Source organism: Urtica dioica, chromosome 11, assembly GCF_054948205.1.
Source record: "Urtica dioica subsp. dioica isolate 48M chromosome 11, U.dioica_male_clone48M_v1_H2, whole genome shotgun sequence".
NCBI lineage: Eukaryota > Viridiplantae > Streptophyta > Magnoliopsida > Rosales > Urticaceae > Urtica > Urtica dioica.
Window position 1 is genome coordinate 6,865,280 of NC_142766.1, and position 24,836 is coordinate 6,890,115.

At 36.4% G+C, this 24,836-nt stretch overlaps 2 protein-coding genes across 2 annotated transcripts; one reads left to right on the top strand and one right to left on the bottom strand.

Annotated features, from left to right (window-relative positions):
• Positions 1–282: 282 nt before the first annotated feature.
• On the bottom strand, positions 283–7,478 carry LOC149380909 (uncharacterized). Its single transcript, XM_089601243.1, has 9 exons — positions 7,402–7,478; positions 4,551–4,585; positions 4,277–4,460; positions 4,119–4,184; positions 3,613–3,757; positions 3,295–3,513; positions 1,323–1,544; positions 1,016–1,209; positions 283–676 (listed from the first exon to the last, which is right to left on the bottom strand). Exons 1-9 carry the CDS (start codon positions 7,476–7,478, stop codon positions 562–564), a joined length of 1,257 nt encoding a protein of 418 aa, XP_089457369.1. The 3' UTR covers positions 283–561.
• Positions 7,479–14,636: 7,158 nt separating this feature from the next.
• LOC149380910 (10 kDa chaperonin, mitochondrial-like) lies at positions 14,637–16,235 on the top strand. Its single transcript, XM_089600746.1, has 3 exons — positions 14,637–14,829; positions 15,327–15,466; positions 16,009–16,235. The coding sequence occupies exons 1-3, from the start codon at positions 14,725–14,727 to the stop codon at positions 16,055–16,057; spliced, it is 294 nt and encodes a 97-aa protein (XP_089456872.1). The 5' UTR covers positions 14,637–14,724; the 3' UTR covers positions 16,058–16,235.
• Positions 16,236–24,836: the final 8,601 nt, after the last annotated feature.

A 24,836-nucleotide genomic window follows, 5' to 3' on the forward strand; every position in this document is an offset into this window, starting at 1 on the left:
GTGATTTAGTTGTCATCTGATTTGAAAGTGACTTTGATTCTTAATTTATTTATAAAATAAAATGCAATTAAATGACATTACTTGATTTGATTTAATTTAATGAAACCTGTTATAAGCAATTAAGCATTAAAAATAAAAGGCTGAATGAAACTTGTTATATTGAATTGCTTAATTGAAAAATAAAAATTATACCTAAATGGTCCATAAATGGTCCATAATACACAGAATAAAAAAATTGTTATAGCAATTCACAAGTTCAAGCGATTGGTCTCGTGTAATACAACATCAAACTATTCGATGCCCATGTAAAAAATATAATTCAATTATACTACTATGAAGCTCAAGGACACTCGTATCACCAAATATAACACACCTTTGATTGCATGGATCGACATTGAAAGTCAAGCGAGTGAGTGATTAAATTTCGGTTAACAGGAGTAAAATAATAATACCTAACAAAAAAAAAAAAAAAAAAAAAAAAAAAAACACCCTAAAACAGTGGTTTTATATAAGGCTCAAAAAAGCAGAGAATTTACAGTTTGATTTTAAAGGAAGAGACCATCAGTCCTCGTCCATGGAGATCTTCTGCTTCTTCCATTTATAAGCAGCTTCCAAGATCTTCAGATTGGTCGTCTGAGTTTCTTCGGGGAAGAGGTAATCTGTGAACTCTTCGAAGCTGCGAGACAAGTTAAAAGAATCGCATGTCAAACATCGATTCACACTCAATGGAACAAGTTAATTTCCTTTAGAGGAATATTAATAAACTATTGATTTGTAATACTTCAGTCATTCAATACATTTTTTTTTTGGAAATCATTTAATACATTCTTAGTTGACAAATACATTCTACGTTTCTTAGGGAATAGATTTCATTTGTAAACTTATTTAAAGGACAAACATGCTACAAAACAAAATAGTTAGAATACCCATTTTGCTAGAACTATAGTTTAGAGACGAAAATGTCATTTGCTAAAGAAACCTAATGAAAAAAAAAAAAACGAGTTCAGTGACATACCCAGCTGGACCATCCTCGCTGACTATTTGCCTCCTCTTTTTCAACTTCTTGGGAAGCTTTGACTGGACAGAATTTACGTCCCCGAGATCACCGAAACTCGCTTCAGTGTTTAGCCATTCTTCGAGAAGCATGGCTCTCTCCTCCTTCAGCTCTGGCGCAGATGTTCGGAAGTAATTCACAGCCTTCTCGAACAATCTTGATACACATGAATGTGGACAATAAGACACATGGTAATTAAAAAAAACAAAAGGAGAAATCATTATCAGCATGGAGTGTTAAATGTCCTCAAAAGAAATATTCGGGTCTTACTTCTTGTTCTCGGGACGCTTTCTTTCTTCTGCTCCAGAATACGGGCTTTCGAGTCTTCTTCCGCAGAGTCTCCGCCGTTATTGATATGCTCCGTCGCAGAGGCCTCAAACTTGGCGTAGCTGATCCACACCTTAAGGTGCTTGGTTCGGTTCAGCAGACGCTCGTACAGCTCTCTCGTTTTTCCCAACTCGCCCTCGGAGATCTCGAAATCTATGTACGTCTGTTCTCAACCCAAAACGAAAAAAAAGAAAACAATACAACGTTTCACGTAAATATGGATCAATCAACAGCAGCCAATATTGCATCAGAGCAATTGGAAGATACAATGTGTGATGAAATGGGTTAAAATGTGTCGAGAAGAACATCGCTGATATTTTACAAACATTAAAAAAAACAAATAATTGGCTGCATAAGCCACGGAAAGTGTAGCAATTTAAAATTAGCAAACCTTTCGTTAATTTCCTGTAAATAGCCATCTTGCTTACGTGGCAGCTTATTAATTGAATTAGTTTTACTTTTTTGTCCTTCAGCTATTTTAATTAGGCAATTTTTTTTAAAAAAATTCGAATTAAATATTAAACCGAAAATGGAAGTTTCAAATTTGAAATTTGAAATTTGAATTTTGAGCAGATTTTGAAAGATATCAGCCATTAATTGTTATGTATTTGGAAATTTTTAACATTGACTTTAGTTAATTAGTTTCTATTTTCGTTGCAATTCATTAGGTAATTAATTTCGAATTAATTCTTCATCATTGATATTTTTTTGTCTTCCATATATTCATAATTTCCAGAATTTTCGTGCTCAAAATATTTCCAGAATTTTTCAGTTTATTTACACGATTAACTGTAAATAGGCTTTGTATTTACAATGAATATACTGTAAATAAGCTTCGTTTTTACATGAATATACTGTAAATAGATAGCCTATTTACACGAACATACTGTAAATAGGCTATCTATTTACACGAACATACTGTATATTAAAAAAAAAAAAAAAAAAAACAACAACATAACCAACCAAACAAAGCGCGCAAACTGAAAACGAAACACCCATCCTCAAATATCAAACCCTAGAAAAAAACTCCAAAATAATAAATTGAAGCAGTTGAAGCAGTTGTTCCCACCGCCTCCACCTCCTCCGCGACCGCCGCCACCGCTGTAGCCTCCTCCGCCATAACCGCCGCCTCAACCGCCGCCGAGCGACCTGCGCTCCGGTGTCCTCGTCCTCGGCGGCCGGGGTCTCCTCGTCCTCACGGTGCTCGGGATCGTTGCTGGCCATGGATGAATTAGGAGAAGAAACTAGAAGCGACGCGAAATGAAAGAGAAGAGCGAAAGAAAACTTAGGGTTTTACAGCGAGATCGGCGATGAGAGACAGAAACTTACAGATCGAGGACGGCGTCTTCGTCTTCCTCGCCGGTACTGACAGCGACCTCTTCGAGCTTGACGATCGGAGCGACCTGCGCTTCGGTGTCCTCGTCCTCGGCGGCCGGGTCTCCTCGTCCTCACGGTGCTCGGGATCGTTGCTGGCCATGGATGAATTCGGAGAAGAAACTAGAAGCGACGCAAAATGGAAGAGAAGAGCGAAAGAAAAAAGGCCTGGTTGATTAATGATCTTAATTAATAATCTTAATGACATTAATGGGCGGTTATATCAGAATATTTTGTATTAAATGTTTTATTTTCAGCATGTTAATGGGCGGGAACGGTTGGAAGGGTAGTCTCGGCCAATTTTTGTTGTAAATAAATCCTCCTGGCTATTTACCACTTATTTACAGAACGTTGGCTAAAAATAAATTGGCTATTTTCAGGAGGCTACTTAGCTTAATTACCCTAAAAAAAAAGGATAAACGATATACAGAGAGAATTGCTGGAACTTTTGAAATGTTCTACATTCGTTATATCCTAACAAGATGATAAAAGCAAATATTGAAACAAGGAATTCGACAGTGCAGAGAAAATAAAATTACCTTCCACAGCAACTCGGGCATGTCGAGTGCAGGTTGGTCAATGGCGAGTTCGAAAATGGCTCGCGCCCGCTCCGTCTCACAGGGGGATTTCTCCAACTCGGCGTATTTCGTCCATGCATAGCAGTTCTCAGGAGCCCACTCCAAGTACTTTTCGTACAGCTTCCGGCACCGGTCTATGTTCCCAATTTGCATCTCTATCTCAATATACTTCTTAAATTTCTGTTAATCGTAAAGCCAAAACTGGATTCAGTACAGCTTCGAAACTAAACCGAACACTTGAATTTTTATTGGGTTAGTAATGATAAATATAGGCATTACCTTGTCTTTAGGAGCTTTTCCGATAGCCCTGCCTAAGATCATCCTCGCTCCTTTGAGATTGAGCTGTCGGATTTCAAACTGAGCAGCGAGCAGCCATACTTTAGCGAAAGAGAACTTCTTGTGAGGAATCAGATTAAGACATTCCCTGAAAGCATTGAAACATGGGTATTATTTATTTATTATCAACAACCAATAAGTCAGCCAGTTCATCAACAAATTGCAATTCTTGAAAAAGGAACAAAATTGCAAGCTTACTAATAATCATATATATATTTAACACCCGAAAATACAAACAAGAACATGCTTATTGCAATAAGTCAGCCAGTTCATCAACAAATTGCAATTCTTGAAAAAGGAAGATAATTGCAAGCTTACTAATAATCATATATATATATTTAAAACCTGAAAATACAAACAAGAACATGTTTAATGCAAGTTCATCAACAAAGTAAGAAATAGTAAAGCTGATTCTACCACTAATTATATCTTCAGTTTTTGATTCATACCTGTACACATCTCTTGTCCTCTCAACATCTCCAGCTTCAATCTCCTCGTACAAAGCATAATTAATCCTACAAAATCATCAAAAAACTAAAACTTGAGTACCTACACAAAGGATAGCATAACCGACTCATCTTTTTACTGGAAAAAAAAAACAGCTCACCAAAGGTAAATATATCTCTGCCAGTACCGCTTCTCCTCAGCCGGAGGCACATTGGCGATGGCTCGCTCGTAAACTTCCCTGATCCTCTCTCCATCCCCGACGCTCTCCTCGAGCCGGATGTAATCGAACCAGGTATCGTAACCCATCGGGTTCTTCCTCACCTCGTTATATAATTCATCACAGCCTCGATATAACAACATCAACAAAACAGAACTCAAAATTCGAATATAATAACTTACACAATGAACCACACGGCCAAGTGACCAAAATCAACCAAATTCGTCCAAAAATTTAACCCAGCCAAGAAATCTGAAATCAAAGGACAAATTCAAGTCATAACCATCAAAATCGAGCTCAATGAACATCACAACCAAGCCAAAACCTCAGATTTCACTCCGAAATCAAAACCCCCAAATCAAACTCTCAACCCTAACTTTCGAAATTTTTGGCTGAGAATGAAATCTCCTTACCTTGCTCGCGAAATCAACTCCCGGACGTTACTTCTCTCGGTCTCCGGCGTCTCCTCGTGGGCGGCGCGCTCAGCGGCTCGCAGCGGCGCTCGCTTCTTCTCAACCCGCGCGCGCGTCCAGTGGCCCGGTCTCGGTGGCTGTCGGCCTCGCTCTTCCTCCGCGAGCTCACTCCCTCTCTCTCTTCCTCTCTCTCGGTCTCTCGGTCTCCATCGGCCGATACTCTTCTCTCGGCTCTCTCTCTCTCTCATTCTCTCGGTCTCTCTCTTTCCCTTTCTCTCTTCTTTTCTTTTCTTCTTTCTTTTTTCCTTTCCCGATTCTTTGGTGGAAACAAATAAGAGGGAATCCCTCAAAAAAAAAACAAATAAGAGGGAACAAAATCCCGCTAAATTTTTAGACCAAATGTTTTGGACTTTTGGGTGCGACTATGTTTTGGACTTTTGGGTGCGACTTTGTCGCACCCAAAGGTATGATTAACTTTAAGGTGCGACTTTTCGCACCCAAATTTAAAAAAATCAGCGAAATTTTTTGTGCGACTTTAGTGATTTTTTGGTGCAAAAAGTCGCACCCGAAAGTAGTTTTGGGTGCGACTTTTAGGTGCGAAAAGTCGCACCCAAAAGTCATCCGCACCGAAAAACTGTATTTGTTGTAGTGAGCGACAGAACAAAACACATCCCTCAGAAGTTTTTTTCGTTCACTCAAGAGCTTGAGAAGAACAATGTTTTCAACATCCAGTATATTCGTTCTTGTGATAACTCATCTGATCTCCTCACAAAGGCGCTCCCCACTTCAACTTTCAGAAAACATGTTCATGACATTGGAATGCGTAAATGGCAAGATTTGTAGAAAGACCGCACCAACGTCTGCATCAGGGGGAGCTTTGCATAGCTGTACTCTTTTTTCCTTACTGAGGTTTTTATCCAACTGGGTTTTTCCTAGTAAGGTTTTTAACGAGGCAGCATGAACAAGTAAATGTATCAATGAGCATCCCAAAGGGGGAGTGTTGTAAATAAATTGGTATGCTCAAAGGTCAAAATATAGGGTAATTTAAAGTAAAAAATATGGGGTAAATTATTAATTACCCTACACCTAATTTTTTACTAATGTACATAAATTTTTCCTATAAATACATGGGGATGATGAAGGAAAAATCCATCCCCCAAGTTCCCACAAATTTACTCTCTCATTTTACTCTCCATAATCTTCTCCTCTAAAGTCTCATCTCATTAGTGTTTAAAGAGTATTCAATTCAAGTTATTCCTTTGGTTTTATAACACGTTATCAGCACGATCACTCTCGTCAAGATCAATTCGGAGGTATAATACTCTAAACACTAAAAATCGTATAACTATTATTTATTGTATAACACCAGATTACTATACACAGGAGGCTCTGCCACCTTATGGTAATATGTTGTGATTTACAGTATTTTAACTTCGTTAATGTATAACATCATAATACTATATACATGGAAGACTCTGCCTCCTTATAGTAAAGTGATGTAAACTACATCTTACTTTTAATTAATATCAATTTTTCTATATACAGGAGGCTCTGCCACCTTATAGAAAAATGCTATTAATTGCAAATTTATTTTAACTGCTCTAATTAATATTTTACTTTGATTGACTATATCATTTCAATACTCGTACATATACATATTGTTTATTACACATTGTTATACTTAAATACAATAATTTTTACCACAAAATTAATAAATACCCAACGGTAATATAACGGCTATAAATGGCTATATTTTACCTTATAAATACATATCTATTCAACTCATTTTGAACCACACAAAATCTCAAATTTTCTACCTCATACATATTTTTCTCTTCTCCTACTATTTTTCGGTACAAGCTCAAAATGTCTCGCTTACTACTAGTCTTTATTGCCATATTTATTGTTATGTTTAATGCTTATACTTTTACCATAGAAATTCCACCGAATGAATTTTATTTCGTCGTAGTAATGTTTGGGTTCATGTATTTATTTTTATTCCTTACAATTCTTGTAGACTTATATGTCTTTAATTATTAATCTAAGAAATTTTATATTTCATAATAGTTATCATCATGGAAAATCTCGTCAAGCTCGTTTTCAGTCCTCTAGACATCACAGGCCAAAACTACATGCCTTGGAAGGTGGATATAGAAATGCATCTGGAATCTTTGGGTTTACTGGAAACAATTTCTGAGGAAAACACCTCGTCAAATATAGACAAGGCAAAATCTTTAATTTTCCTTCGTCGACATCTTGACGAGGGACTTAAAAGTGAATACCTTACCACCAGAGATCCAAGTTTACTCTGGAAGGAGTTGAGGGATAGATATTTTCATCAAAAGGAGATCATGCTTCCAGTATATCGTGATCAATGGAACGCTTTACGATTCCAAGATTTCAAAAAAGTCAGCGAATATAACTCTGCGATGTTCCGAATAGTATCTCATCGGAGATTTTGTGGAGACCAAGTGACAGATCATGACATGCTGGAAAAGAAATTCACCACTTTCCATGCATCGAACGTAACCTTGCAACAACAATATCGTGTTCGAGGATTTACGAAATATTCTGAACTAATCACTTGTCTTCTAATCGCTAATGAATTGCTGATAAAGAATCACCAATCCCGTCCGACAGGTTCAAAAGCATTACCTGAAGTAAACGTTGTCAACTCCGAAGAACCTAAACAACGAAACTATATTCCGGGTCGAGGACGAGGTCGAGGTCATGGTCGTGGTCGTGGTCATGGTCATGGTCGCGGACGTGGATACGGACGTGGTCGAAGTGGTTATAATCATAACCATTCTTACAATACCACGAAAGATTATCATAAGAAGCGGCAAGATGAAAAGAATCACGATTATCCCCACAAAAAGGGAAAATACCCAAGTTCTTCCAAGGGTAGTGAAGATGTTTGTCATAGATGTGGCACAAAAGGGTACTGGTCTAGACTTTGCCGTGTTCCACAACATTTGTGCAATCTATATAAAGCATCCTTGAAGGGGAAAGAAAGGGAGGTCAACTTTATTGAACAAGAACCTTTAGATGACTCCACTCATCTTAATGCTTCCAACTTCGAGGGTGATCTTGCGCACACTGTTGCTGATTCTGCTGCTTTCATAGAAGACTGCTAGATTAATGATGCATGTATGTTTTTCCCATGCTTGGGAATGAAGCAAAGTCTAATATTTTACCTAGCTACTTAAATATAAATATGTATAATATGTGTGATATTTTTTAAGACTATGTAACACATTAGTATTATATAATATAAGTACGCCTTTCTCATTAACTTTATTTTTTGTTTTAATCTGAAGTTATCATATGGAAAAGCAAATTGTGAGGCGAACCAAATGGTTTGTACTGGAGAAATTTGCATAGCGGATAGTGGAACAACGTATACTATTTTGAATGATAAAAAGTTTTTCTCAATGATACAGCCAACGAAAATTTTTGTGAATACAATATCAGGTCCTGTAGATCTGATTAAAGATATTGGTAAGGCAAATTTCACACTGCCAAATGGAACAGAATTCAATATAAATAATGCTTTATTTTCACCGAGATCCAAACGAAACTTTTTGAGTTTTAATGACATATATATTCTCATGGATTTAATACTTAGTCTATAACTGAAGAAACCATGGAATATATGTGTCTTACGACATCCAAATTCGGAAAGAAACAAATTTTAGAAAAACTACCTATGCTCCCTACTGGATTGCACTACACATATATAAATGCGATAGAATCAAATTCGGTAGTCATTGATTCTTCAATTTTAACGACATGGCATAATCGTTTGGGTCATCCTGGTTCTATTATGATGTGAAAAATTATTGAAATACACATGGGCATCCATTGAAGGGCCAGAAGATCCCTCAAGGTAATACTTTCCCATGTAAAGCTTGTTCTCTTGGAAAGCTTATCATAAGGCCTTCACCGGGAAATGTTGAAACAGAATCACCTAAATTCTTTGAACGTATTCAAGGTGACATATATGGGCCTATTCACCCACCATCTGGTCCATTTCGATACTTCATGGTATTGATAAATGCCTCTAGCAAATGGTCGCATGTTTGTCTGTTATCAACTCGCAATATGGTATTTGCGAAATTACTTGGTCAAATAATTAAATTACGAGCTCAATTTCCTGATCATACAATTAAGAAAATTAGGCTCGATAATGCTGGTGAATTTACATCCCAAACATTCGATGATTATTGTATGTCAGTTGGGATTGATGTTGAGCATCCTGTTGCTCATGTACATACACAAAATGGTCTAGCTGAATCGCTAATCAAGCGCCTCCAGCTTATTGCTAGACCATTGATAATGAGAACAAAGCTCCATGCTTCAATATGGGGTCATGCAATATTACATCCTGCTGCATTAATTCGCATCCGACCAAGTGCATATCATAAATACTCCCCTCTGCAACTTGCATTTGGCCAAGTACCAAATATATCTCATCTGAGAATTTTTGGATGTACTGTTTATGTGGCTATAGCACCACCTCAAAGAACAAAGATGTGACCTCAAAGAAGGCTTGGAATATATGTAGAATATGAAAGTCCATCTATTGTTAAGTATCTAGAACCTCAAACTGGTGATGTTTTTACAGCACGGTTTGCTGATTGCCATTTTAATGAAGAAAATTTCCCAGTATTAGGGGGAGAAAGAAACCAGCTGGAAAGGGAAATTACTTGGTCTGTACCAACATTATTGCATCTTGACCCTTACACAAAAGATTGTGAAGGAGAAGTGGAAAGGATTGTACATTTGCAAGATATTGCAAATCAACTTCCTGATGCGTTTACAGACACTAAAGAATGACTAAATCATACACTCCAGCTGCAAATGCTCCTGCGCAAATTGATGTACCAAAATGACAAGTTGAAAATAAAGTCACTCATGAAGTCACAACACGCATGAAGCGTGGAAGACCATTCGGTTCCAAAGATAAAAATCCTCGGAAAAGAAAAGGAGCAGAGAGAAAAAATGACCCCAAAATGGAGGAATGTATTCCAGAAATACAAAACGAGGAAAATCTAGAAATTTCAATTAATTATGCCAATACAGGTATACAATGGAACCGAAATGCTGAAATCAATGATGCATTCTCATATAGTCTGGCATGCGATGTCATGGATGAAAATGATGGAGATCCTGAACCAAGGTCTGTTACTGAATGTAAAAATAGACACAATTTGGGGGGATGTAAAAATGCAATTCAAGCTGAACTTGACTCGCTTAACAAGCGCAAGGTCTTTGGACCTATAGTACTCACACCTGTAGATGTGAGACCTGTTGGATACAAATGGGTATTTGTGCGAAAGAGAAATGAGAAAAACGAGATTGTGAGATACAAGGCTCGACTTGTTGCTCAAGGTTTTTCTCAAAGGCTCGGAATTGATTTTGAAGAAACATATTCCCCCTGTAATGGATGGAATTACATTCAGATACATGATCAGCCTAGCAGTGCATGAGAAACTAAATATGCATCTCATGGATGTTGTCACAGCTTATTTATACGGATCGTTAGATACTCAAATATATATATATATATATATATATGAAGATCCCTGAAGGATTCAAGATGCTTGAAGCATCTAGTTCAAAGCCTAGAGAAAAATATTCCATCAAATTACAAAGATCTTTATATGGGTTAAAGCAATCCGGACGAATGTGGTTTAATCGCTTAAGTGAATATTTAATACAAAAAGGTTATGTCAATAACTCTCTTTGTCCATGCGTATTCACTAAGAAAACAACATCCGGATGTGTAATCATCGCTGTTTATGTTGATGATTTAAACATCATTGGGACTGATGAAGAGATCAAAGAAGTAATCTCTTACTTAAATCAAGAATTTGAAATGAAAGATCTTGGGAAGACAAAATATTGTCTTGGCTTACAGATTGAGCACGTGAAAAATGGAATATTTGTGCATCAGTCAAATTCCACGAAAAATGTGATAAAACGCTTCCATATGGATAAGTCAAATCCTTTAAGTACTCCAATGGTCGTCAGATCCCTAGATGTCGTAAAAGACCCATTTTGCCCATGTGAGGAATCTGAACAGATTCTTGGTCCTGAAGTACCATATTTCAGTGCGATTGGAGCGCTTATGTACCTTGCTAATTGCACTCGACGAGATATAGCTTTTGTAGTTAATCTATTAGCAAGATTCAGCTCGGCTCCTACAAAGAGACACTGGAATGGGGTCAAACATGTGCTTCGTTATCTTCAAGGAACGATTGATTTAGGATTATTTTATCCTAACAAGACAAAACCAGTTTTGATTGGTTATGCAGATGCAGGTTACTTATCAGATCCACACAAAGGGAGATCTCAGACTGGATATGTGTTTACGTATGGAGAGATTGCGATTTCCTGGCGTTCTCAAAAGCAAACGCTCGTTGCTACATCATCAAATCATGCGGAGATTATACCACTAGATGAAACAAGACGTGAATGTGAATGGCTGAGATCAATGACGCAACATTTCAGAGCCACCAGTGGTCTTCCAACAAACGAGGACCCTATCACACGTTATGAAGATAATGCCGCATGTGTTGCTCAAATGAAGGAAGGATTCATCAAGAGCGACAGAACAAAACACATCCCTCCGAAGTTTTTTTCGTTCACTCAAGAGCTTGAGAAGAACAATGTTTTCAACATCCAGTATATTCGTTCTTGTGATAACTCATCTGATCTCCTCACAAAGGCGCTCCCCACTTCAACTTTCTGAAAACATGTTCATGACATTGGAATGCATAAATTGCAAGATTTGTAGAAAGACCGCACCAACGTCTGCATCAGGGCGAGCTTTGCATAGATGTACTCTTTTTTCCTTACTGAGGTTTTTATTCCACTGGGTTTTTCCTAATAAGGTTTTTAACGAGGCAGCATGAACAAGTAAATGTATCAATGAGCATTCCAAAGGGGGAGTGTTGTAAATAAATTGGTATGCTCAAAGGTCAAAATATAGGGTAATTTAAAGTAAAAAATATGGGGTAAATTATTAATTACCCTACACCTAATTTTTTACTAATGTACATAAAATTTCCCTATAAATACATGAGGATGATGAAGGAAAAATCCACCCCCCAAGTTCCCACAAATTTACTCTCTCATTTTACTCTCCATAATCTTCTCCTCTAAATTCTCATCTCATTAGTGTTTAAAGAGTATTCAATTCAAGTTATTCTTTTGGTTTTATAACATATGCAAATATATGAGATTGTCTATCAATATATATATATATATATATATATATATATATATATATATATATATTTATTGATACATACAAATATATCAATATAAATACATGAGATTGTCTATATGCATATATAGTATACAAATATATCAATATATAATATACAAATATAGGTTATTGTCTATCACTTTTTTATCTACTGTTTATAGGGTATTCTTGTCCTAAATATAGCAAATCTGCTAGTTTCGGAGGGTTTAGAAAAATCTGCTACTTTCGTTAGTTTTCATCTAAACAATGTTGTTCTTGTAATTTCCCCTAAAATAAATCTAGTCCAGTCCACTCCAAACTCCCAATAATTGATCAGTGCGGCGGAGAATGGAATGCTTAAATTTCAGAGGGAATTTATAACATTAAAGTAAAATAAAAATAGATAAATTGTCATATCTACCACCATTTTAATAACATTTTCCAATCCACTGAAACATAATTTTGGCCAAAAATACTACTTTGTTTTGTATGGAAAACCCAAAATACACTTTACTTTAATATTAAACAATTAATATTTATCTTTATTTTGAGAAATCGGTGAGGGTGAGATTTTGAATAAACTCGATTAGGGAGAGAAAAAGAGAAATAAAATCAATTAAATGAAAAATAATTAGTAAAGATAAATTTAATTGAGTTTTGTATTTTGATCAAAATGTAAGGAATATTAAAGTGAATGATATTTTGGGTTTTCCACACAAAATCAAGTAGTATTTTTGGCCAAAATTAGTTTTTAGTGAATTATTGGAAAATGCTATTGAAATGGTAGTAGATAAGGCAATTCAAATAAAAAATATTGCCTTTGAAATAATAAATTATGCCACCCATCAAAGGTTTAAATATTTTGGGGTATTTCGGAAAAATATCGTCAAAATTACGCTATTTTAGGGATTCTGAACACAAATATGTCATCTTGGTCGTTTCGCCACAAAATGTCGCCAAAATTGCATCGTTTGGTCGTCAAGATTTCATTGTCGTTTTGCCGAGCGTATAAATGAAAATAAAAAATCAAGTGAAGAAAGCATCATTTTGTGAAAGCAAAGACTAAAACATGCGTTGAAGCTCGACAATGAAGAACGAATACACAAAATTGCGATTTCAGCCAAGCCCAGGTAATTTCAATATGATATGTTCAAAATCAACAATTTCGCCGTGAGGTCACCAACATTCCAGCCGTTTGTCCGTGAAATTGTATCGTCCAAGAAGAAAAGAAGAAAAGAAGAAAAAATGAGGCGACAGATAAAAAAAATGCATGTTTAATCATAACTAAGAAGAAGAAGAAGAAACGACGAAAAAAATAAGGAAAACAAATAAATAAAATCGTAACCCTGCATCTGCATCTGATAGGGAAAGAGGCTCAAGTAAAAGCTCAAAATAATATGTGTACGCTAAATAAAAGCCTTATGTATAACATGCCCAAAGAAACTAATCCTTATTATATACATAAAATTAATTAGTTGATTTTCGATTTGTTTAATAATGTATAGAAAAATAAAATTATAGGTATATTTGTCAGGAATAGAAAAGAAGAATAAAATGTTACATATATTTATATGTAACTAATTTATATATATTTTGAATAAATACATATTTAAGAACATATATATTTTTATAAATTATGCAACTATTTTCGTCGTAATTTTTGTGTTTTATCGCAATTTTCGTAAATACAATTTTTTTTTTAAATTTTCACATTATTTATGTCACAATTTTTATCGATCACCGTAATTCCGATTTTTTGGACCATCGACACCAAATCGACCACCTACATTTCAATCCTGGTCAAGATCTAATAAGTGCCGTCATAAAACGAAATGCTGAAATTTATGTGGAATTTAAAACAATAAATTGTTCAAAATATAATGGGAAAATAACACATTTATACCCTGTGTTTTAGTGAAATGTCGAGTTTAACCCTCGGTTTTCAAAAATGTCGAGTTCATACCCTCTGTTTAACTAAAATGACGAAATTATACCCTCTGTTTAACTAAAATGACGAAATTATACCATGAAATAGACAATAGTGTCACAAATATTCTTTTTATTGACTTTTCATTGACGTTGACTATAATATTTATAATATAAACACCAATTATCTTTATTCATTCGCGCCATATATGTAATTTATTTAAAAACTAAAAAAATAAACAACAGTCTCTTAATCGTGAAGAACACATAAAGATGCAAAAGGGTAAACATCGATAGTTGATAGTCATCAAAATCGCATATTCGAACAGAGAATCCAAGATTTAGAGTTACAATTCGAACACGGAATGAAGTCATTTCTTAGACGGTATGAGTTTTATTATTTAATTTCAATTTAAGGCTATTTTTATTTCAAAATTGAGAATTTGGAAATTAGGGTATTGATTTAGATTTGATTCGGTTTTTCTTATATAAGAGTTAATATCAATGAAATGGAGATTTGTGACGCTGTTATTTATTTCAGGGTATAATTTCGTCATTTTAGTTAAACAGAGGGTATGAACTCGACATTTTTGAAAACTGAGGGTTAAACTCGACATTTCACTAAAACACAGGGTATAAATGTGTTATTTTCCCAAATATAATTAACTAGGACAGGGGCAAAGGCGTAAATTCGTTGGTCGATGTCCCTAAAGTCCTCCTTAAACCCTAAACAAGAAGTCGAGAGACGATTACACAAAGAAAGAAGCTTCTAGTGAGTATTGCCTTTAAGCTCTGAAATGGCGAGGCGTTTGATTCCATTGTTCGATCGCATTCTCGTAGAGAAAATCGTGGCGCCGTCGAAGACTACATCTGGGATTCTTCTTCCCGAGAAAACCTCCAAGGTCTCTGATTTCATTTCCCATTTCTGTTCGGTTTTAATTTTTTTTTTTTTATGGGTTAGTTTTGGAATGTTTTCATCTGGGCTTTTATTCATGAGCTTTTTTTTTCCTCTTTGTTTACTTTGTTTCCGTTTCTTAATGCCGTCACAATATATTTGTGTTTGATGTGGTTGTAATATGTAGGCTTATGACTTTAGTAGATCGTTTACAATAATTTCGAATCCAGTGTTGTCTTGCAAAATCTATATTCGCAAGTTCCATAGAGATTTGGCGTAGAAATTTGATGCCTGTAATTCACTTTGAAATTTGGATGTTTGTCTTTGTATATATGCTTATCTCTGAGATTGATGTAGGAGCCACAATTTTTTCCTTGATTCAGTATTATATGATATATATATATATATATATATATATATATATATATATATATATGTATACACACACACACACAATGTTCATTATAGGCTCATATGTTGTCGGTATGTTGGTAATTTGTTCAGCTCAACTCTGGGAAAGTTGTGGCTGTGGGTCCCGGGGCTCGTGATAAAGACGGGAAAGTTATGCCTGTGCATTTAAAGGAAGGAGAGACGGTTCTCTTGCCTGAATATGGAGGCACGGAAGTTAAGCTCGGCGAGAAAGAGTAAGCTTTTGTTTTGCTTTTTTAGATTAGCAAACATTTAATCTTGCTTTTTTGCTTTTGTTTAGGCCTATGGATTCCATTTTTTCTGGGATATTAAGTATTTAGATGAACAACATAAGCTTCAAGAAGGACTGGGAATAGAATGCTAGGTTGGTTTGGTTTTTGTCATTCAGAGGGAACGACTGACAACTATAAATTAGAATTGTTGAAGTATGTTTTAGTGGTCATTTTTTTTCACCACTCAAGCTAGAGATGATTGATTTTAATTGAAGACCAAAACCAAAATATATTGTGATTTAACATGGGTTATGAGTCATACCGTTTATGAATAGGTTGTGAGTAATACCGTTCTATATGAATTACTAAATCGCAGTGAAGTGCATAGAGATTGAAACATTTCAATGGTTAATTACACGAAAAGAGTTTTGTTTTATTAAGCCACTCGGTATTTTAGATTTGTGTAACTTCTACTTCCTGGCTATTTCCATTGATAATTATCAATTTCTTAAACATCTGTGTTTTCTATTCTTCTCTGGTTTCAGTTACCATCTTTACAGGGAGGAGGATATTTTGGGAATCCTGAGCGAGTAAAGTGTGCCGTTTCAAGAGTGGTATTGGACATCGACAATAACGGTTTTTCATGACAGAACTAGGCCCTTTTCTGTTTTGCTGCTGGAAATGCCAAACTTGATTACACCTATATTCAATGGAATTTCAAACTTATGAAGCCAGAATTTTATTCTTAATGAAAGGAACTCCTTACTTCTCAGATGATATATTTTCTTTCCTAAATGCTTTTATATGCTTCTATTTCAAATCTCGTCACCCGTGCTATTTGAATGGAAAAAAAAAAAAAAAAAAAATTCCCAAGCTCGACTGTTTTACTGGTTATATTTCAAGTTTCAGCGCATAAGAAGGATTTAGGGTGACTATTGGATATAAATTTTGTATGTTACAGTACACTTTTTTTTATTGCGTATGTTACAGTACCTTTAAACTCAAACATTGCATATATATATTTTTAGATTTTAATCAATAGCATATCAATTTAAATGTATTCATACTGGTACAATGTTATTAAAATGATTATTACTAAAAATTGAAATGATTTTGGCAAAAATATTATTACCAGTTTATTGTTAATTCTGGGAAAAACAGTAACGTCTCATGTGCACAAAAGCCGCAAATAGGCCCTTCCCCACTGTTCAGGAGGCCTGTTGAGCTCTGCCGCTATCGAAGACCAGTTCCCGAAAAAAAAAAAAAAAAACCATAACCATATGTTCCATCTTATTATATCGAAATCATCCCGTACCTGTTTTGAAAATGACAATCATTCTTATACCTTCAACTCTTTTATTTTAATTATATACTATTCTACTAGAAGAGTAGGGGTAAAACTAGAGATTAAAATGCAGCTTGCTGTAACTAGCACCCCCGATTTTATCGATATATTGTGATATTTGACTAATTCTACAAGTGACCCGTATCACATGGTACACCGTTATCGCAGGGTACCCCGAAAAAAAAAACAAAAAACAAAAACAAAACAAAAAAAAACAAACAAAACAAAACCACAAGGTGTTTAACAAAAAAAAATAATAGAAATAATTCTCACTATATTATATTATTATATATTCAATTAATGATATTTAATATATTACTCGTAAACATTGTAAAATTAATATGAATATAAATGATTGATGAGAAAAATAAAAACAACAATTAATGAAAAACTATACAAAATAGTCAAATAATTACTATAGCAAAAATATTCAAATTAAAGAAATAGTTCAACCCATGAACATGTTAGGTATGCCAATGCCTAGAGTCTGAGTAAGATCGTGCAGAATCATACTCTACTCACAAAAAAATAATAAATAAATAAAAGCATACCCTGTCCATACACATTTAATTTTAATGAGTCTAAGTCTGGGTAAAACCCTATAAGGTTCAGGGTAACTCGTACATATTTTTTTACTCACTTAATATTGTATGTTTTAGAATAAATATATAAAATTAAAAATACTTAGATTTATTAAAAACATAGTCCAAAATTTGTTTAGAATTCATAAATATAATAGTAATTTTAAACGGGAGATTATGGGTAAGGTACTTAAAAATCATACATACCAATACTACTCTTAATGGGTACGTAATACTCATACACCTATTTATTCGGGTAAGACCCTACCCATAACAGATAAAGTCATGCGGGTACATGAGTACGCGGGTAAAATTGTCATCCGTAGTCTCCACTCTATAATATGACGCATGCATCATGTTTTAATTTAGACTATTTTATTAATTTATAGATACTTCGGGTAGAATTTTAATGTAGCGGATTTAAATGAGATATATTCCATACTCCACTCCACCATAATTAATTGAGATATTTTTTTGTGTACTTTTGATATTTGTGAAATAAATCTATAACTAACTAATCCTTTTAACATACTAATTCGCTTTAGCCAATTTATATTTTATTTTTATTTTTTTAACTAGCATTCATGTTGATGTGTCTAGCAAATCAGTGTGTCAAAATCTCGTTTTTAAACTTTTTTTTTTTTAATATTTTTAAACGTTTTTGTTTTAAAATGGAAAACTAAATATTTTTCTTTTAATTTACTGTAAATATTTGATTTGTTTTCGTATTTGTAGGAAACAATTATTTAAGTATATTTCTTACGTTAATTACTTTAAATATTTATCGAGCGGCAGTTTTGAAGCTTTTGACGTTTTATTTCGTATTTGAGTTTTTTTTTCATTTGCTAATATTTTCGCCATATTTCGGAGTCTTGCAAGATAGTGGATTCATCTTATTAACACTCTTTTATCTCACCCCTTGATTTTATCTCGATACCTAAAAGCGTGTGCGAAGCCTTAGACTATCCAGATTGGCATAAAGCAATGACAGGAAAAATGAATATCTTGTGTTGTTAGTCGTTCTCTTAAACCCAAAACATTAAATCCGACACGACCCGCTTCGAATTTTGAATTTGAAAGCCCAACGGGTCACCAAAAAGCCCATCAAAGCCCAAAAGGAGCGAAAAATCCATTCAAAACGGGGCCCAAGCCGAACCCATGCTCTTACACGCCATAGCTAATCATCCGGCTCACCGCGCGCGCCGTGCCAATCATCTGGCTTGCCGCGCCTACGCTTGTGAGGAGCGCGCACGCCTTGCCTCTGCTCAAGGGCTCTTTTTCAGCCCTCCTACTCACTTTAAAAAACATTTATCCTCAGAGGGATTCAGGTAACTTTTTTTTAAACATTCTCTACTAGATTCCAAAGTTATGAAACGCTTCCGAGGACCTTCCGCACACAGTTTCCTCTAATCGAGCCACAAATCTCCTAATTTTCCCTAACGAATATCGACACCCCCCCCCCCCCCGCCCCCCCCCCCCCCCCCCCCCCCCCCCCACGTCAAGAATATAAATCAGAATAATGCTGAGCGTCGGAGCGCGCTAGAGGCAATGTTGCGCCCCTCTAAGCTTACTTTCTCTTCTTCTTACTCTTAGGTCTCCGTGACGAACGAAGAACGTTCTTGAGCTCAATGAGCAACTGTTACGAATTCTCGCCCACGAGAGATAATGAATAAATCATAAATGGTTACTAAATAGAATAATGGTTTACTTTATTAGCATCATATGATTAGTGGGTTGAGCTCTAAATATCGGAATCAATATAAACTATCATCTGTAGCCTCCGTATTAAACTGATCATGGACACTGGGTCATGTTACCACGCTCTTTGACTCATTCACTAAAAATTTACTATCATGCTAATCATAGCTTATGTCCTGAGAGTTTCGGAACATGATTCGAGTGGGAAGTAGTTGATAGATACGAAATCCAGCCTTCCTGAAAGAAGGTCAATGTTCATTCACCTAAGGGTTGATTCCAGAACCGATAGATTGCCGGCACTTCTGAAGTACGTACGTTCGGAAGAATCTTTTGTTGGAGAAGCAACGGTGCTACGGGTATATATTTATCAAGAAAGGTATAATGGAATAATTGACATTTCTTGATACGGGTTGAACCTGGAGGATCTTGATCACGAACTAACTAGATCAGTGGAGACTCGTCACGATAAGTAAATATAATTCTAGTATAAAGGAGGGTTTAGTCATGGCTTACATAGTGGAGTATTTGATCAAGATCAGACGAATCGATGGAAAAAGAGAAAGACATTTTTCGTCTTTTTCATCGGATTTGTTAAGCTTCTCTTACTAGGTTCATAGTCATTGGTAATAATAAATATTATTATTACAATCTCACAGCTATAAATTGTTTAGCAGCATTCATTCGGAACTTTGTATATTTGCCGAATTAAATATTTATTGTGGAATTAATTATTTATTATTGGATCAAGTAAATAATTAATTGAATTTTAAGTTGGGCCTCATGGACACTGTAAAATTCGAAATTCCTAGGCCCAATAGCACTATGTTGGGCGCCTACGTTAGGATATTAATTACTCAATATTCTCTCCTTAATTAGTTACTAGATTTGTGGTAACTAATTAAATAAAAGAGAAAATAATAATGGTAGAGATATTCTCTCTCCATTAAATAAGGAAATAAGATTTTATCATTTATTCTCTCTCATAATTAATTTCCTAATATCTAGGAGAATAATAATGGTAGATATATTCTCTCCATTAAATAAGGAAATAAGATATTGTCTTCATTATTCTCAAATATCTAGATTCCTTAAATATAAGAGAAAAATAAGGGAAATAAATATCCTAGATTATGATATGATGGATGAGAGAAAAAGTAGAATTTGTAGTTAAGATCCAATAGCTCATTCTTAACTAAAAAATATGAAAGAATAAAGGAGGATTAAATATCTCTAGGATCTTCCTAGAATATCTCATTTCTACCACTATAAATAGAAGTCTAAGAGGAAGCAAGATATACACTTTTGCAGAGGCAAAAATTTCGCCTATCGCACCTAGTGTGGACGAAATTCTCTCTCTCTCTCTCTCTCTCTCTCTCTCTCTCTCTCTCTCTCTCTCTCTCTCTCTCTCCTCTCCCTCAGAATTCCGTGATTCCATTCTCATAAACACGGTACGATCTGAAGTCATAAATAAGAGTCGTAGTGAGATTTATAGTGTACCCACACTGTATTCTTGTTCGTCCGGAGATTACGTTTCGGAAGCTAAGGTGTCATCAAGGCGTAACAAAGGAGATCCCGAGAGTTTCAGAGAATCCCGGAGGGCTGATCGTAGAAGACGACGCTGGGAGGGTGAGATGAGATGAGAAGAAGACGAGGAGCTCGAGGAGATCCCAATTCAGAAAGCTTAAGGAGAAACTCGTAAGTTTTTTAATAACTTGTCTCTTTATATTGGTTGTTTGACACATATGCTCTCATGGTTAAATTAATTAAATAAAACTAGATCTTGTTTTAATAACCATTAAATTGATTAGTTTAAGATAGCGTAATTAATTTTTTTACACACAGTTATTATGATAAGGTTAATAATCAACAACCCCCTGGTGTCAGAGCGATTGTTCGTGTCTGATACCAACCCGGTTTTTTTCACCAACAGGCACGTGATAAGTTCACTGCCCCGTGTCCTCTCAAAAGATACCACAACTCGCAGCAAGTCCAAATACTATGATTTTCACTAGGATCAAAGTCATCTAACCTTTGAGTGCTACCAATTCAAAAGACACATTGAGACTTTGATCCAGCGGGGTTAGCTCAAAGAGTTCATGTTGTGTCTGATCAGTGCAGCGGATTATATTTCAGCCAGAGTATAGCAAAAGAGGAGGAACAATCACCGTTACCAACTGAATCGGGGCTACAGCCACCATTGATCCACATCTTATGTAGCGATGACCATACTAGGTTGTCCACAAGGCAGAGATTCAGCCTGATAAACGAAGAAGTTCCTAAGGGCCACGTCTCAAGAAGGTGTCATTGAGCACATCAACGTCACGTACGAGGAACCTCTGTACGCGCCCCACGAGACGATGTATTTCACCGATAAAGAGACGAAGCGAGTTGTGCACTCGCACAATGACGCATTTGTCTTTAAGGCTCAAGTGGCACAAATTTAGTGAAAAAGGTTCTCATCGACAATGGAAGCTCGGCCGACATTATATTTAAGATCACCATGGAGCACATGAAGACACTATCAACTTACCATTCATCTTCGGGACTCTAGGGGGTAACAAAATTGTTCACATGGTCCCCTCCTTGGTGGTTGACCAGCGTTCGCCTACAATGTAATCATTGAACAGCCCACACTGAACAAATCAAAAGCGATCACGTCCACCTATCACCTACTGGTGAAATTCCAATCTAAAAAGGGAATTGAGACCATGGTTGGTGATCAAACCCAAGATAGAATATGCAACATCCAAGGGGTTGATGTAAAAGTTGTCGGAATATTTTTTAACACGATCTTCCAACTAGAAGACGATTACCTATGTGACCTGAAAGATGCAAGGAAGTTCGGGGAACTCGACCCTCGCGACGAAATTGAGAAGCTCTAAGTTGAGACCTCCGACGACATCATTCAAGGACATCCTCAATGAATCTAAACCTGACCAAGTTGTGAAGATTGGCGTCAAACTTCCACTCGTTGTCCAAACTCAACTTGCTGCATTTCATAGGGAATACAAGGACGTCTTCGCATGGAGCCATACATGCATGCCTAGGATAGGTCCTGAGGTCATAGTGGACTGGTTGAACGACAACTGAAACAATACTGAAAAAGTGCAAGCTTGACAAACTTTTAACCCAGAACGGTACCTAGCAATAAACGAAGAAGTCGAGAAACTTCTCGCCCCCGATTTTATCCAAGAAGCTAAGTGCCCCAAGTGGGCAGGCAACATCGTTAAACGGAAAGTGGCACATTTGCAATTATTACAAAGATCTTAACAAAGCCTACCCATAGGACAGATTCCCTCTCCAGCGCATTGAACAGCTGGTTGACACCACGGTCGATCATGAACTACTCAACTTCATGGATGCCTATTTGGGCTCAACTTCAAGACGACCTTCGTCACTGATCAAGGTCTCTACTGTTATAAGGCCATGTTTTTTGGCCTTAAGAACATAGAGCTACATATCAACGACTGGTCAATCGGATATTCACCGATCAAATCAGAAAAACAATGGAAGTATATGTGGACGATATGCTCGTTAAAATCCTACATGCAATTAACCATTTTCACAATCTAAGGGAGAAGCTCAACCCTAACAAGTGCTTCTTCGGGGTTGAGTCGGGAAAATTTCTAGGCTACTTCGTCAATCGGCCTAGGATTAAAACGAATTTTGAGAAGATCAAGGCACTCCTTGATTTGAAATCCCCAAGATGAGTCAAATAGGTACTAAGCCTAATTGGCCAGATTGGTGCTCTAACACGCTTAATGTCAAAAGAAACTGACAAGTGTCAACCGTTCTTCAAAGCTCTAAAGAAGACGGACGGCTTTGAGTGGACCTAGATTGCAAAAAAACTTTCCAAGATATGAAGTCCTACTTCCGATAACCACCATTCCTCTCGAAACCAAAAGAAGGCGAGATGCTCTACATATATCTCGCCGTCTCTAAAAGAGCAGTGAGCGACGTCCTCATTCGCAAAAATGATAAGGTCCAATGACCGATCTACTACGTTAGTAAGGCCTTATTTGATGCTAAACCCCGCTACACCAAAATCGATGAGCTATCTCTCGCAAGGAAAAGTTAAGGTACGCCCTATACTACAGATTCCAGTCGTCCAACAACATGGCAGAATACGAAGCCCTCATTGTCGGCCTAGAGTTGGCGCGAAATCTCGAAGCACGAAACATGCATATATACACACTACAACTGGTAGCTGATCATAACCCATGTTAAACTTTTATTTCATTTTTATTTTTTTAAACCTGCGTATATACACAGCGCCAGCATCAACGTTGATTTAAACATTTTCTTATGTCAGACTATTTTTATTTCGTTTTTATTTTGTATAAACTTTTAATTAGTTATATTATTACGTATTTTGGTATAATTGAAACTTTTGATTTCATGTTTATAAAAATTAAATTAAATGAAATTTGCAAATTTTGATTAGAATCCGGAAAACTATATATTAAAAAAAATAAAAAATAAAGCACTATTAGACGCGATAATTTGTTTCAAATGTCGCTTCTAAATATTACCTGCGAAATGGCGGGAAAACATTAAAAGAGACAATCCGCTTCAAATTTCGTTTCTAAATGCTTCCTGCCATTTCGCGGGAGCCATTTTTTGTGGCAAATTTGTGGACTTAGAAGCGACCCTAGAGGCAACATGTCGCTTTTAACTTTTAAGATCGACTGACCTAGTCGCTTCTAAAGGCCTTTTTGTAGTAGTGACATACAAACAGCAACTGGAAACTCATCGTCAACCCGGTTAAAAGCGATTACGCGTCAAAAGAGCCGAACATGATCGCCGACTTAGCGAAAACAAACTCAAAGCTCGATGCCTTCTCTTGGTTTGAGATCCTTCAGGCCCTGGGAGAACAAAACTCTTAGTCTGATGCTCTCGCTCGCCTCTGATCAAACATCGATGAAGAAGGACTAGGGGTTGTCCCAATCGAGTCACTATCCCGACCATCGGTCTCACGAGATGAAGTCGGGATAATCGAAGACACGCCCTCAACTGACCTGGATGAGCCCAATAACAGAATTCATGTAAAGAGGGAGACTCCCCGAAGACCATAAGAAAGCTGATAAATTGAGAGCCCTAGCATCCACATACACGCTAAAAGAGGATGTACTCTACAAGCGCGGTTATTCCACAACGCTACTTAGATGCCTCGACAAATCCGAGTCAACGAGAGTCCTCCTTGAAATGACAAGCGACATAGTCGATCAAGCGCTTAAGTCCTAACCCGAAAACAAATGGGAACAAAGACTTGAGCTACGGGATGGTTAGATGCCAAAAGGCTACATCCCCTAAATCGCTAAGTACAACTGGATGAATATATGCCAAAAGGCAACATCTACAAAACTGATAAGTGTGACTGGATGGTTAGATGCCAAAATGCTACAACCCTCAAGTCGACATACACGGCGCACTTAAATCGTCCCTTAAGATGCACATAAGCCATCTCTCATGATGCACCTAAGTCGCTACGTGTGACGCACTCAAAGCTGTCATACACGACGCACTCTAAGTCATCTATCACGACACATTTAATTAGCTACGTGCAATGCATTTAAAGCCACCATACACGGCACACTCTAAGCCTTCCCTCGAGGCGCATCCAAGTCGCCATACACGGCCCACTCCAAGGCGTCCCTCGAGACGCATCCAAGATGTCATAACGGGGCACTCTAAGTCAATGGTGCCCACAAGAAGAGTAGTAGTGTCTATTTATGTACATTTGATGTCA

Excerpts from the sequence above, each read along its gene's own strand:
- LOC149380910 (XM_089600746.1), top strand. The coding sequence starts at position 14,725 with ATGGCGAGGCGTTTGATTCCATTGTTCGATCGCATTCTCGTAGAGAAA. Across the intron at positions 14,830-15,326 it reads TTCCCGAGAAAACCTCCAAG|CTCAACTCTGGGAAAGTTGT; the intron begins GTCTCTGATTTC and ends TAATTTGTTCAG. Across the intron at positions 15,467-16,008 it reads GTTAAGCTCGGCGAGAAAGA|TTACCATCTTTACAGGGAGG; the intron begins GTAAGCTTTTGT and ends CTCTGGTTTCAG.
- LOC149380909 (XM_089601243.1), bottom strand. The coding sequence starts at position 7,478 with ATGACCTCGACCTCGTCCTCGACCCGGAATATAGTTTCGTTGTTTAGG. Across the intron at positions 4,586-7,401 it reads GTTGACAACGTTTACTTCAG|ATTTCTTGGCTGGGTTAAAT; the intron begins GTAATGCTTTTG and ends CTTTGATTTCAG. Across the intron at positions 3,514-3,612 it reads GAAAAGCTCCTAAAGACAAG|AAATTTAAGAAGTATATTGA; the intron begins GTAATGCCTATA and ends TACGATTAACAG.